Source organism: Myotis brandtii, unplaced genomic scaffold, assembly GCF_000412655.1.
Source record: "Myotis brandtii unplaced genomic scaffold, ASM41265v1 scaffold456, whole genome shotgun sequence".
In the NCBI taxonomy this organism is placed as follows: Eukaryota; Metazoa; Chordata; class Mammalia; order Chiroptera; family Vespertilionidae; genus Myotis; species Myotis brandtii.
The window spans coordinates 5,644,276-5,658,980 of NW_005367431.1; the positions used below are offsets into that span (position 1 = coordinate 5,644,276).

Below are 14,705 nucleotides of genomic sequence, written 5' to 3' on the forward strand. Positions count from 1 at the left end.
CAAGTGTCCACCCTGGTCCAGTCAACGCTGGAACAAACAAGGCAGCAAGCGTTCACCTCTAGAGAAGAGGACGGCAGTTTTCAGAGTGGATATCGTGGGATGGAAAGATTCCCCAAAAGGCATCTAGAGCATCGACCTAGTAGACCTCTCAGGTCCGTGCCCAGGACTTTGCAAACTGTCATTCATTTAGGTAAACAATGTTGAGCATCTTCTGTGTGCTAGGCACACAGATCTACCTTCCAGAGCAAGTATGTCAAACTCGCAGCCCGCAGGCTGTATATCTCGTTTATTTGGCCCGTGTTAGCCTTTGAGTTTGACATGCCTGTTCTAGAGGGTTTTCTAAATCTCTTTGGAATTTGTTCACATCTTTACCTTGTACTGTCTTTTGGAGTGAAGGCATCGCTCCTTAAGTTGATCACCTCTTAGCTTTCCCTTTTCAAGTTTCAAGGTGGGGATCAAGGGCTTTGGTGGACACGTGTCTCCCCATCCGGGTCTTTGGGAACTATAGAGATGTCGTGTCCTTTCTCCTGGGTCTCCACAGTAAAAAGAGTCTTAGTTCCTTAGCTATTCAATTATGACCCAATCTCCCTAAGTCCTCGACTTTCTTTCTTCAGTCCTGTGATGGGTTTCCACTGGCCCCAAACATGAAAGTATCTGAAGTTCATACTCAGGGAGGAGAATATTAGGTTTCTAATCCATATAGGAAAAATATCCAGGATTTGATGGACCTTTTTAGCACCAGCAGCAGCTGCTGATCATGATCATAGGTTCTGTTCATTGAGGACACACTCTGCTTAACACCATGTAAACCCTTTATGTGCATGATCGCCTACAAAATAATCCTCATACCAACCCTGAGAGGTGGGCACTGTTTCCTCTCTTTTACAGATAGCTGGTCAGGGAGCTCAGAGACAATAGGCAACTTGCCCAAGGTCACACAGCATCTGGGCAGTGGAGCTGGGCTTCAAAACCAGACCCCCTCCCTCCAGAGGCTTCCCACATGCCAGAAGCTCCCGAGAACACGCCACAGGGCCTCTAAGCTCTGCCCCGTGCATGCCCTCTGTGAGCATTGTTTACAGTCCTTGCAGACACCATTCCAACGTGTTTGCTAACTCTTGTCACGTTGCAGTAACTCTTCGGAGATGAAACTCTGATCCCTTTTAGTCGCTGGACAAAACAGGTGGGGCTGAGGTCAGGGCGGGGCCGTGGATGGAGCACTGTCATGGGGCACCCTGGAAGCCCAGCCTTGCTGCCTGCCCACTATTTGACTCTGGGCATGGCCCTCCCCTCTCTTGGCCTCAGATTCCTAATCTGTGGCTCTGTGGGCCCTTTGCAACCCTAACATTCCAACTTAACTATATGTTTCATGAGGGTTTCATGAGGTTGGCAGCTTCCATGTGGGATGAGCTCACCTAGAGCATGGGAGGCCGGCCTCTTACCATATCTTCTGGCCTTCCCCAGTCTGCTAGTTGTCCTACAACCTCTGAACTTGGACATGGCCTGATGTCGTCCCACCAGTTCTCTCCAGTGGGGTGTTGAGTGTGTCCCCTCTGATCTCACTGCCCACCCATGGTATCCCGCCTCTGCCTCCTCGTCCTCACATGGCTGCTTACTGAGCCAAGGATTTTGGGAACAAGCATTCCCCCATCATGTCTTTTTTAAAATATATTTTTATTGATTTAAGAGGAAGGGAGAGAGAGATAGAAACATTAATGATGAGAGAGAATCATTGATCTGCTGCCTCCTGCATGCCCCCTACTGGGGATCAAGCCCCAAACCCGGGCACGTGCCCTTGACCGGAATCGAACACGGGACCCTTCAGTCCACAGGCCAATGCTCTATCCATGAGCCAAACCAGCCAGGGCCCCCATCATGTCTTTCGAGAATGTAGAGATGTCCACGTTCTCTCTCTGGTCTTTTGCTAAGCATTTTGTACATATCCATAAAATCATTAATTCCCTCAGCAACTCCTCCAGTCCACAGTATCATCCGTACTTTGCAGAACAGGCGTCCAAGGCTCAGAGAAGATAACAGATTTGTCTAGGTTGACACACTAGTTAGTGCCAGAGTTGAGAGTCAAGCCAGGCCTGGCATATCCCACTACACTACACGTCTCAGGATCTCGACGTTCACTCAGCCTGCATTGGAATCGGGGAGAAGCTGCGTTCCTCCTGGAGTGGGGGACTGGTCCATGGTTTTCTGGGTAGAAGAGGGTGATCTGTTTATGTTGAGGGAGGTTGTAACGGAGAAAACGATTTTTTCCCTTTTAATATATTTTTATTGATTTCAGAGAGGAAGGGAGAGGGAGAGAGAGATAGAAACATCAGTGATGAGAGAGGATCATTGATTGGCTGCCTCCTGCACGGCTGCTACTGAGGATCGAGCCCACAACCCAGGCATGTGCTCTGACCAGGAATTTAACTGTGATCTCTTGGTTCATAGGTCAAACCACTGAGCACACCAGCTGGGCTGGAAACTCTATATGTTTGTTTGGAGGGTGGGATCATGGAGTCAGGCACCCCTCCCAGCTGGGCATGCCTGAACCTCTGTCCACATTTGCTTCCAGATGCTGGAGGGAGACCAGGCCATCCTGCAGAGAATAAAGAAGGCTGTGCGAGCCATCCACAGCTCTGGCCTTGGTAAGTGAGCCCGCTCGATGCCCAGCCTGGCCAGGCAGCCCCTTCCCCAGCCCCAGCCTGGAGCTAACTCTGAGCTCCCTTCCCTATCTCCACAGGCCATGTGGAGAACGAGGAGCATTACCGAGAGGCCGTGGAATCCTTAGGCAACAGCCACCTGTCCCAAAACAGTCATGAGTTGTCCACCGGCTTCCTGAACTTGGCCGTGTTCACCCGCGAGGTGGCCGCACTCTTCAAGAACCTGGTGAGGCCCCTAATCCCTCCTCAGGCAGCCCCCAGCCCAGGCTCAGGGTAAACCTCGTGGACTGAAGAACCTGGCCAGGAAAGGGTTGGTTTCCACCCTTCTCCCAGGTTGTCACTGACCTCTAGTCTCCCTTGACCTCTGACCCATGACCTGAGATCCGTTTCTAGTTCTGACCTGCCTGCATTCTTCTTCTCTGACGTCTCACCCACATCTTTTCTCTTTGTCTCCACCCTCCTCTATGTCTTCTGTGGTGACTGCCCCGGAGCAGAAGGGATCTCACAGTGGGGAAGAGTCCCACCGAGGGAGGGCACACTCTGGGGTTCCTGTTTATGACACCACCAACCCTCAATCCTCTTTGTCCTCCGCTTTCCCAACCTCAAAGCCTACACCCTGCCTTGTCTCAACAAGCCTCTCAGCTCTGCAGGGGGCCCAGTGGCCTCAGGTTCCTTCCTGAGACTGCCTCCTCCTCTGTCCTTGAGTCCCTGCCTCGAGGCCACCCGAGGTACAAGCTCTTCCCTGTGGAGGCCTGATTCTCAGTGTTAACTTCTTAATCCTGGAGCACAGCTCGGTGGGGTTGGTTGTACTCTTGTCCCCAATTCACAGGCCAGGAAACTAAGACATGAGTTAAGCAATTGCCTGAGGTCAAATAGCTGGATTTGAACCCGGGTTGTCTGGCTCCAGCGTCTGACCACAAGCCTGACTCTGCCCCTTCCCAGGAAAGCCCCTCGCCCTCCAGGCTTCCTTGGACCGGCTCTAGTGGCTGGAGTCCCACCAGTGCCCTCCAGGGCTTGCAGGGTCACACCTCCAAGAAGCACTTAGTGCAGTGATGGCGAACCTATGACATGCGTGTCAGAGGTGACACGCGAACTCATTTTTTTGGTTGATTTTTCTTTGTTAAATGGCATTTAAATATATAAAATAAATATCAAAAACATAAGTCTTTGTTTTACTCTGGTTTCCAATATCAAAAAATTTCTATATGTGACACGGCACCAGAGTTAAGTTAGGGTTTTTCAAAATGCTGACACGCCGAGCTCAAAAGGTTCGCCATCACTGACTTAGTGGTTAAGTACCTGGATCTCGGGCTTAGACTGGGCCTCGAATCCCTGCTCTGCTGCTCGCTAGGTGTGTGACCCTGGGTGAGTCACTCAGTCGGCCTGAGCCCCAGGTCTCTGCTCCGTAAAACTGGGATAGTGATGGCACCCGCCCCACAGAGTTGTAATGGGGATCACACGAGTAAGGGCTCAGTAAGTGTTACCTAATATTGCCATCCGTCATTATATCTCTTTGTGGAGCATGGCCTCGCACACTGGCCTACACACAGAGGCCTTTCTGTGTTTGAGTTGTGCTGAATTAGTGACCTCCTTTGTCTCTACCTCTCTTTCCCTTCTGTCACTCAAGCTGATGTGTGCTGAGGGTCTACCCTGTGGTAGGCATTGTACCAGGAGTTGGTAACAAAGAAGAGAGTCGGGCTCTGCCTCAGAGAGCCGCAGTCTAGTGGGAGAGACAGGAACTGACGTGGGCTGATACCAGGTAATACCAGCGTGGCACAGACTCAAGGATCCAGCAGGTTGGTCTGAGTAGTGCTGCCATGGTTCCGAAAAGGAGAGGTCAGCATAGGCCACAGGCAGGAGTGGTCAGGAAGGCTTCCTGGAGGAGGGGGGCCTGGGCTGTACCGTGAAAGGTGGGCTGAAATATTAGACAGGCCACTGAGGTTGCCAAATAACAGAAACTGAACCCAAACGAGGTTAATTTTTAAAAGGGGAATTCATTGGCCCTTGTAATGGAAAGTCCAGGAGTGCTACTGGCTTTAGGCTCCTCCTCTCTCTTTGATAGTTTCTCCTGTCTCTGTTCAGTGTCATATCTTATTGGGAGAAAGATTGCATCTTTCTTTAGGCTTTCTCCCATGGCAGAAAAGTCCCAGAAGGGATCTGATTGGCTGGCTTGGGTCACGTGCCTGTTCCTGATCCAACCACTGTAGCCCAAAGATGGGGTACTCTCTGGTCAGCTCTGACTCCTCTCTTCTCCCCATGTGACCACAGGGGAGACTGGGGCTTAGACTGAGGCCTCCAATCCCTGCTCTGCTGCTCACTAGGTGTGTGACCCTGGGTGAGTCACTCAATCCGCCTGAGCCCCTGGGCACGACAGGAGGACTTCAGAGAGTCAGAGAGGGGAGGGAGGGTGCTCCTGGCAAGAGGACAGAGATGGGACTGATCGTGGATGTTCCTGGGGCAGTGAGGTGCTGAGGCCGCCTTTAAGGGCTGCAGCTTTTATGGGAAGCCGACTGCACCACCCCCTTCTACCTTCCCATCTTTGCATCTTTCTCTCCCCTGCTTCCTTGACCCCCAGCGATGTCCTTTGCCTCATGATGCTTCCCTGTACTCAAGCCCCTTGGGGCTGGGCAGATGGTCACCCAAGGTCTCTGCTCTTTCCAGGTTCAGAACCTGAACAACATTGTCTCTTTCCCGCTGGACAGTCTGTTGAAGGGGCAACTAAGGGATGGGCGACAGGTGAGTTTCCATGTGAAGGGGAGGAAGGGTACCCAGAGGTGGTGAGATACAGCAAGACAGGGGTGGACAGGGGACCACAGAGGAGGCCAAGCAAGGCGGTCACAGTAGAAGTACTGACTCCATATTGCGGATCCTTGGGGGACAGGAGCGCCTGGCTCTGGGGTTAGCCCGGGATGGCCGGCCTACTGCCTGCCAGGGCCCTGTGTGCAATAGCTCATGGAATTCTTACAGCCTTAGGAGGTGGGTCCTGTAGGTATTCTCATCCCCATTTTGCAGTTGAGGAAACACATGCCCAGGCAACCTGCTTACAGTTCACACAGCCAGTCAGTGGAGGGGCCAGTGTGGGACCCGAATTCCCGATGCATGACCCATGCGTGGCTGCTTCTCTGCACCGGCAGCTCCTGGCTTGAGGCAGAGTGGAGCTCCAGACAGCGACAATAATCTCCCTGGAAAGGCTGCCCTGGAAGGTCCAGGGCAGGAGCTGTCCTCCCCGCAGAGGCTTCCCTCCTTGCCCCAGGCTAGACTCCAGATTGGGAACCACCCAAACCAGACAGGCAGCTTTTCACCTGGCTGACTGGGGCACCGAAGCCAGGGCTGTTCTGAGGGTGTGAGCAGCTGGGCCCTGGCAAACTAGGCCAGGGACCAGCCAGGCCGCACTGGTTTACTGTGCGACCTTAGGTAGGAGACCATAGGGGACGCTTTTTAGCTTCTCAGTGCTTCTGTCCTCTACCGAATATCAGGATGATCTACACCAGGCAGGAGAGAATGGTGGGGTAAAGTTGGGGTGGGGTGGGGGGTTTGACCTCCATCCTCCCCATCTTTATCCTCATGGTGATCTCTATCATTTGGGGGCAGACCCCCCAAATCTCCCCACAGCCCGAGCCTGGGCCCACCAAACCCAACTGATTCTTGGCAACTATGGGAAGAGGTCGTGTGGGAGAAGGGGCTCATCCCTGAGAAATAGGGTCAGTTTCTATTGGGGGTTGGGGACATTACAGTCAGGGCTATGGGGGCAGGGGCTGGTTGGAGTATGGCTTGAACAGCATAGAGGAGCACAAAAGTGCAGGGTTCCCCTGAAGGAAGCAAAGTGTACTGTTGATTCCACACCCCAGGTGCCCCCATGGGCAAACTGTTCTTTTTAAACCACAGGATTCCAAAAAACATCTGGAGAAGGCGTGGAAGGACTACGAAGCCAAAATGTAAGTGGCTGCGGCCAGTGGTTTGTCCAGGAAAGTGACCTTATGTTGCGACAGGAGGCTGGATTGGGGAAGAACCTAACGCTGCCGGGACATGTCACCCAAAAGCACACGACATCTTGCTCTCTAGAGGCGGTTACGGGAAGTGGGGTGGTTGTGGTGGGGGTGGTTTGTGAGCAGGCCTCACTGGAGTCTGGGGGTTGAACCACAGACCGCCAAAGGGGAGCTATTGTGAAGGGACCTCAGAATGCTGCTCTCAGAGACCCCGCTGCTCGGTGGTGCCAGGTGTGCAGAGACAGAGAGGAGCTACCATTTCCTGAACACCTCCATACGCTGATCATTTAACCCTCACAATCACCCAGCCCTGGGAGGGAGATGTTAGTATCCCAATGAGCAGAAAAGGAGGTGGAGACTCAGAGAGGTTAAGTCACTTTTCCAAAACCACACAGCTAGGCAGATCTTGGGTTCGTGTTCCTTTATCCTCTTTCTGCAATACCAAGTGGTATCTATAAACATTTAATTGGAAGAGAGGAGGAAAGGAAGTTGATGTCATACCCTGGCCTCTTGTGAACACCACCAATGACATCATGGGGACAAAAGGAGCCTCGAGGCAGAGTGGAGCTCCAAGGTGACAGAAGGTCATGGTTTGAATCTAGGTCAGGGAACATGCCGGCAGCACAGTAATTTTATCATCTGGTTCCTACATGGTTGAGCATCTACCTAGGAACCAGGAGGTCATGGTTCGATTCCCGGTCAGGGCACATGACTGGGTTGCAGACTGGATCCCCAGTAGGAGGTATGCAGAAGGCAGCCGATCAATGATTCTCTCTCATCGTTGATGTTTCTATCTCTCTGTCCCTCTCCCTTCCACTCTGAAATCAATCAACACATATATATACACACACACACATATTTTAAAAAAGAGTGGGGGAAGGAAGAACTAGCAAAAACTAGGAGGAAAATCTTTAATTCCCAAGGCTGAAGTATTAACAGCTTTCTATTTTCTATATATAAAGAAATATTTTTATAAAACTGAGATAATAGTCATACTGTTTTGTAATCTTTTTCGTGCTTAAAAGTGCATCTCTCTACGTCATTACATATTCTTATACAACGTCACTTAAATGGTGCAAGGTGTGCCAACATCTGCATAATCCACAATGTATTTCATCCGCCCCTATCATGGGGGAGGCGTCCTTGGAACTAAATCTTTGTTCCCATCCATAATTATTTCTGTAGGTTCGATTCCAAGAAGTAGGTTCTGGAGCTTTGTTGTTCCAGCTCTCAGAGCCCTGGAGAGGGACCTCCCCGAGTCTGAATGAAGGTCATGACTGCTCCCTCCACCAGCATCTCCATTTACACTCCAGCTGGGGGTGTAGATTCTGTGGTCACATGTGTGGGAGCTATTTTGGGTGTGGCCATCTGCTCTCATTAGAGGTGTGGACACAGGCTATGTTTTTCTTTATAATTTGATGAGGGTCACATGGCTTTTCCTGAGTTGCCTTGACTAGGCCTTAGCCTTTCAGGGCATTGTCTACCAAATGGGAAGAATAAACCCTCCCCTGTTGGCTTTCCCCAAGAAGCTCTGCTTTTACCAGGTTTATATATTGAGTTTGCGTATGAGGTTACACTTAAAGAAAAGATTCTGTGTAATTGATGGGGGAAAGGGCTTGGCTGAGACTATTTAGTGAGTTGTCAATAGGGCCTGGTCTAGAACCCAAGGCTTCTTAGTCCAGTGTTCTTCCTGCCATACTATGTGGTCTCCTGGCTTTGGACATGCGTGTTACATAGGTTGAGCTACATGTCCTGGCACAGGTATCTGTGTATATTTCTTTATATATGTGTGTGTTTTTATTGATTTTTAGAGAGAGAGGAAGGGACAGGGTTAGAGAGATAGAAACATTGATGACAGAAACATCAGCAATTGGCTGCCTCCTGCACACCCCCCACTGGAGACCGAGCCTGCAATCTGGGTATGTACCCTGACCAGGAATCGAACCGGTGACCTCTTGGTTTCTGGGTTGACATGCAACCACTGAGCTGCCCTGGTACATTTCTTTTTATGAGTGTTCCAGGTACAGCTAGCTATTGATGAGTAATTCCACCTCATTCTTTTTTTATATATATAATATATTTTTATAGATTTCAGAGAGGAAGGGAGAGGGAAGAGAGATAGAGAATGATGTGAGAGGATCATTGATTGGCTGCCTCCTGCACTCCCCCTACTGGGGATCGAGCCCGCAACCCGGGCATGCACCCTTGACTGGAATCAAACCTGGGACCCTTCAGTCCTCAGGCTGACGCTCTATCCATTGAGCCAAAATAGCTAGGGCCCACCTCCTTCTTACAAACCAGTCTCGGCAGCAGCTGGAAGGGCCCAGGGTCCTGATAGCATCTGTGTGGTACCACCAGCAGTCTCATCCCTGGGTTGATCATGTAGGAGGAGGGTTCCCCTCTCCAGCTGGGCCACTAAGAAAGGCATCCCAGGTCCTGTGCAGGGGCCACGGTTGTCTAGGCCAGCGGTTCTCAACCTGTGGGTTGCGACCCCTTTGGGGGTCAAACGATCCTTACAGGGGTCGCCTAAGACCATCGGAAAACACATATATAATTACATATTGTTTTTGTGATTAATCACTATGCTTTAATTATGTTCAATTTGTAACAATGAAAATACATCCTGCATATCAGATATTTACATGACGATTCATAACAGTAGCAAAATGACAGTTATGAAGTAGCAACGAAAATAATTTTATGGTTGGAGGTCACCACAACATGAGGAACTGTATTAAAGGGTCACAGCATTAGGAAGGTTGAGAACACTGGTCTAGGCTGTTCCACATGTAGGACTGTTTCCTCATCTGCAAAATGGGGCTAGTGATACCTTACAGGGTTGACGTGGGGATGAGATTAGTGCAGTGCCTTTGAAGCACCTGGCCCTGCAGTTCCACAGGTATTTCTTGGTCACCTTTCTGAGCCAGAACCAGGACCAGAATAACACAGCAAGGCACCGAGAGGCAGGAGCCCAGAGCTCTGCTCCCAGCATTCCCTTGGCCAGCTTGGGATCGTGGGCAATCACTTCCCTTGTCTGGGTCTTAGCTTCATCATCTGTAAAATAGTCCCTGACCATGATCTATCAAAAAAGACACTGTGGCCCTAACGGGTTTGGCTCAGTGGATAGAGCATCGGCCTGCGGACTGAAGGGTCCCAGGTTCGATTCCGGTCAAGGGCATGTACCTTGGTTTTGGGCACATCCCCAATAGGATGTGCAGGCGGCAGCTGATCGATGTTTCTCTCATCGATGTTTCTAACTCCCTCTCCCTCTCCCTTCCTCTCTGTAAAAAATCAATAAAACATATTAAAAATAAAAAAAGACACTGTGACCATCACCAGCTGGGGGAAGGCAGGAAGGAGGGATGGAACAAATCTGAGCACAGTGTTGGGTACCAGCGCCGGCCCAGGGCTCTAGCACCAGGTAGACCTGGGTTCAAATCCTGCTCTACCACTTAGCTGTGACTTATCATCCCGGCCCCTCATCTGTAAAATGGGGGATTGCTTTAGTGCTTAAAAATAATAATTAGTGATAATAGCAGCTAGTAGTTATACTTACGTAAGAGCTGCCTTTGCACCAGACACGTGATGAACCCTTTACATCTGTTATCAGATGCATTGCCCTTGGCAGGGAGAGGTGCTGTTATTAAAACTTGGTGGATCCCACTACGTTTTATAAGCAAGGAGAGAGGTGGCTCAGTAAATAGTGAAGCACAGAGTGACGGAGCCATCATCAGCACAGAGGTGGCAGAAAAGGAGGTGGTTTTGTTCAGGCGGAGAGAAGGGTGGTTGGAACAGGCATCACAGGAGAGGGGGTTCAGGGGCAGGCTGGTGGGTGCTTGATCCGTTTTGATCCCCATCTTCCTCCTCCATGACCTCCCCCACCCCCGTAACCTGTTCCCCATTTCCTGAATGGTATTGCTGTCATCTCCTTCTCCAGTTACCTCAGTCTTCCTAGTAACTAGCAATTCAGCACTTTTCTTTCTTCTAGAGCAGCGGTTCTCAACCTGTGGGTCGTGACCCCTTTGGGGGTCGAACGACCCTTTCACAGGGGTCGCCTAAGACCATTGGAAAACACATATATAATTACATATTGTTTTTGTGATTAATCACTATGCTTTAATTATGTTCAATTTGTAACAATGAAATTGGGGGTCACCACAACATGAGGAACTGTATTAAAGGGTCGCAGCACTAGGAGGGTTAAGAACCACTGGTCTAGAGAGTGGGAGGGAGGAGGAGAGACAGAGAGAGAGAAACATCGATGTGAGAGAGCCCCAACCATGGCCGGGGATCTAGCCTGCAACCAAGGTACTTGCCCTTGACCGGAGTCGAGCCCAGGACCCTTCAGTCCGCAGGACCGATGCTGTGTTCACTGAGCCAAACCGGCGAGGGCACAGTTCAGCACTTTTCACTCACTAGTTCTTTTTACTCCTCTGCTGCCACTCCATTCAAAGGAGAGAAGAACCATCCTAACATTTGAAGTGTTTGTAAACATTGGTGATCCTTTGAGGACGGGGAAGGCCTGGGAGTTGTTATTTTATGGATGGGTGGGGGTGGTGGAATAAAAAGCACTCCCCAGCTATTAGTATGAGGTGTCTCAGGTCATATTAGGCGACTATGTCAGACTTTGTAGGGTAAACCTCTGTAAATTACCAGAGCTGACGCTGAGGGGCAGAGCTATGGTAATTCACAAAGTCATGTATAATACTTTACAGCTTATCTTCATCCTAAGCTAACTAACTCTGTCCTTTAATCTCCACTAGACCCTGTATTTAGAATATTGAATAAATAACTTAAAAAAGTACCCTATACTAAAAAGATGATCTAAAGATTATCATCAATAGTTCTTATTTAGTCATTAGTATCATTATCATCATCATAATCCTGCCATTTATTGAAGGTTTACTGTATGCCAGGGACTATACTAAATGTTTCCCATGTACTCACATCATCTGAGCACTAGGCAGTATTAGTCTCATTTTTTAAAAATATGTTTTTATTGATTTTAGAGAGAGAGGAAGGGAGAGGGACAGAGAGATGGAAACATCGATGAGGGAGAGACATCGATCAGGTACCTCCTGCATGCCCCCCACTGGGAATCAAGCCCGAAACCCGGGCATGTGCCCTGACCAGGAATCGAACCAGGAACCTCTTGGTTCATGGGTCAATGCTCAACCACTGAACCACATTGGCCAGGCTAGTCGCATTTTTGAGATGGAGAAACTGAAGCTTAGAAAGTTTTATGAAGGTTGAATAAGTGAGGGAGCTGCCATTCAGATCCAGAATCCACATTTCTAGCCACTGAACTATATGGTGACTTCCTTTCTATCCATTTACTCTGCAGCAGACATCTTTCCATGCCACCCTATATAGAGCCTCCGCATCCTTTGTAAGAGCTGCATAGTATTCCTATATAGGGACAGAGCATAATTGATTTAACTACTTCCTGTTGATAGACATTTAGCTTACTTTTCATTTTTCACTATTGAAAAATATAATAACAGTGTACACTTGAGAGAGTCCCGCCTCTCCCAGCTGCTCTGCCCGCTCAGTCTCCCGCCGCCCTGCTTAGCAAGCTCCAGGCTCATCGTTGCCAACACACTGCAGGGCCAGCCGTGTCTCTGTCTCTACTGCTCCATCTTCAGATCCAAAAAGAAGCATCTGCCCTGATCTAGCTCTTATGCCCCCAACTCCACCGCCCTGCCACGATCTCCCACTTGGAATGAAAAATAACCACTTGTGAGAAAATTTAAATGAAAATTCAAAAGCCTGCATAACCCCACTCTAGAGCAGTGGTTCTCGCCCAGGGGTGATTTTGCACCCCCTCCCTCACCCCCAGGGGACATTTCTGGTTGTTACAACTGGGTAGATTGGCATCTAGTGGGAGAGGTCATGGATGCTGCTAAGCATCCTACATCCACAGGACCCCACCCCCCAATCCCCACCCCGCAACAAAGAATTATATGGTCAAAATGTCTTTAGTTCCGAGGTTGAGAAATGGCTCCACATACAGATTCTGCATTTCAACACTGTCCCAGAGGTCTCACCTCAGCAAGGCCTGAAGCTTTAGTGCCACTCCAGGCCATCGCTCCCTCGGTTTACAGATGGGAAACTGAGGCCTAGAGGGGCCTATAGTCTTCCATGTACTAAGTCTTTTGCATACTTGATCTCATCTGGGTACAGATAAGGGTCCCCATTTTCCAGGTGAGAATACTGAGTCTCAAAGGAAATAATGCAGCTCGTAATGCAGCCCATGGCTGTCTGCTCGGCTCAGGGCTGGCACCCACTTGAGATGTCTCCTTTATACAGGTTTTGTGGTCACCTGTGCCCAGCCTCCGATATGGAAATACTGTCCTGGCTGGGGGCGGGTGGTCTGATGGGTGTGGCATTTTCGCACAGTTCCCCCCACCCCTAAAGGGGGGAAAAACAGACAACCCTTAAGATCTGCAGGGAGAAGGCCCAGTTACTTTCCGTTACAGGGATGGGAAGCCCTTTCTATCTCACAAAGAAAAGAACGAAGGTTTTCTAAGCTTTAAATGGAGTTACAGGGATGGGAAGCCCTTTCTATTTCACTTACAAAGAAAAGAACGAAGGTTTTCTAAGCTTTAAATGGGAAGCTCCGTGGCTCAGAAGCTCCAACCCACTGGGTGCTACATTCCTTCCAGCAAAGTCAGCGGTGGCCACCCCAATTCCCACCTGGCCCTCATCTGAGCTCATCACCTCCCTGAATAAAAACCCTTAAGTCCTTCCCATTGCTCTTGGGAAAAAGACCAAGAACCTTGACAGGGTCTGAATCAGGCTCTGCATGGTCTGGCCCCTCTTTAGCTCACCTGGAACCACCTCCCTCTCCATCTGGGCTCCTGATCCCTCCTGCCTCCGGCCGTCACATGCTCTGGTCCTCCTACCCAGCCCTAGATATCTCCAAAGCAACTTCTCAGACTTCAGATCCCAGCTCAAACATCAATTCCTGGGCAGCCGGAAAAGGTCGAGTCCCCCATTTTACTCTCCCACCGCTCTCCTCCCGGCTGTGATTTGATTCATGTCTTTCTCCCCCAAGAGCCAGTGGGTTCCCCGAACCTGCCTTGTTCACCACGTACCCCAGCCCTCCCACACTGACGGCACACAGGAGGGCCCCCTCACTCTCCTGTGCCCGTGGCAGAGAGGAGGATGTAGGGATGGCGGAGCGTGAAAGGTGCCCAGAGATGTTCAGGCCTCTCTTTCCTTGGGGCGTAGGGCCAGGCTGGAGAAGGAGAGGGACCGGGCCCGAGTGACAGGAGGGAGTCACGGGGAGGTCGCCCAGGACACACAGAGGGAGCGGCGCATCTTCCAGCTGCACATGTGCGAGGTAACGGCTGCTCCAGAGCGGGGAGGGTGGGATGTGTCCTCCGGTCTGCCTCTCCTGCACCTCCCAGGGCCCAGGCACAGGCTCAGCTCGGGCCCTGGTCAGATGGCCCTTGGGATGTCACCAAGCTTCAGTCATGGCCAAGAGGGGGACTGCAGGCCCTTGTCCCAAGGATTCAGCTTCTGCTCACGTGGCACATCTTCCCCTCCCCGCCCCCCAGTATCTGCTGAAAGCCGGGGAGAGCCAGATGAAGCAAGGCCCTGACTTCCTGCAGAGCCTCATCAAGTTCTTCCATGCCCAGCACAAGTAGGTTTCTCCCCATGTCCCCAACCCTAGCCCCGTGTTCCTCGCCCCTTAACCCGTCAGGCAGCAGAGAACCAGGCCCAGGCCCAGGCCCAGGGTCTGGCAGACCCCCAAGGACTCTGTGTGCCTGTACCTTCTTGGTAATGTTTTCACAGCTCTTCTTTACTGAGCACTCTCCATGAGTCAGGCCCTCAGTACTTGACTCACTTGATCTCACTCAATCCCCTCACGCCCCTGTGAGCAGGTATTGTTGTTATCCCCATTTTACAGATGTGAAAACGGAGGCTCAGATTTACTAAGCTCACACAGTGAGTAAACTGGGATCTGGACCCAGACATTCTTTTTTGTTTTTGTTTTTTTAAAAAAATATATTTTTATTGATTTCAGAGAGGAAGGGAGAGGGAGATAGAAACATCAATG

General features: G+C 50.4%; 1 protein-coding gene across 1 annotated transcript in view; it reads left to right on the plus strand.

Annotated features, from left to right (window-relative positions):
- The first annotated feature begins 1,038 nt into the window (after positions 1-1,038).
- ASAP3 (ArfGAP with SH3 domain, ankyrin repeat and PH domain 3) overlaps positions 1,039-14,705 on the plus strand; it is a 25,845-nt gene continuing 12,178 nt past the window's right edge. Inside the window, 8 exon segments of the mRNA XM_014546915.1 lie at positions 1,039-1,062; positions 2,567-2,639; positions 2,735-2,880; positions 5,316-5,390; positions 6,540-6,589; positions 13,466-13,624; positions 13,874-13,985; positions 14,203-14,288. Coding sequence (XP_014402401.1) covers positions 1,054-1,062; positions 2,567-2,639; positions 2,735-2,880; positions 5,316-5,390; positions 6,540-6,589; positions 13,466-13,624; positions 13,874-13,985; positions 14,203-14,288 — 710 coding nt within the window. The 5' untranslated portion in view covers positions 1,039-1,053.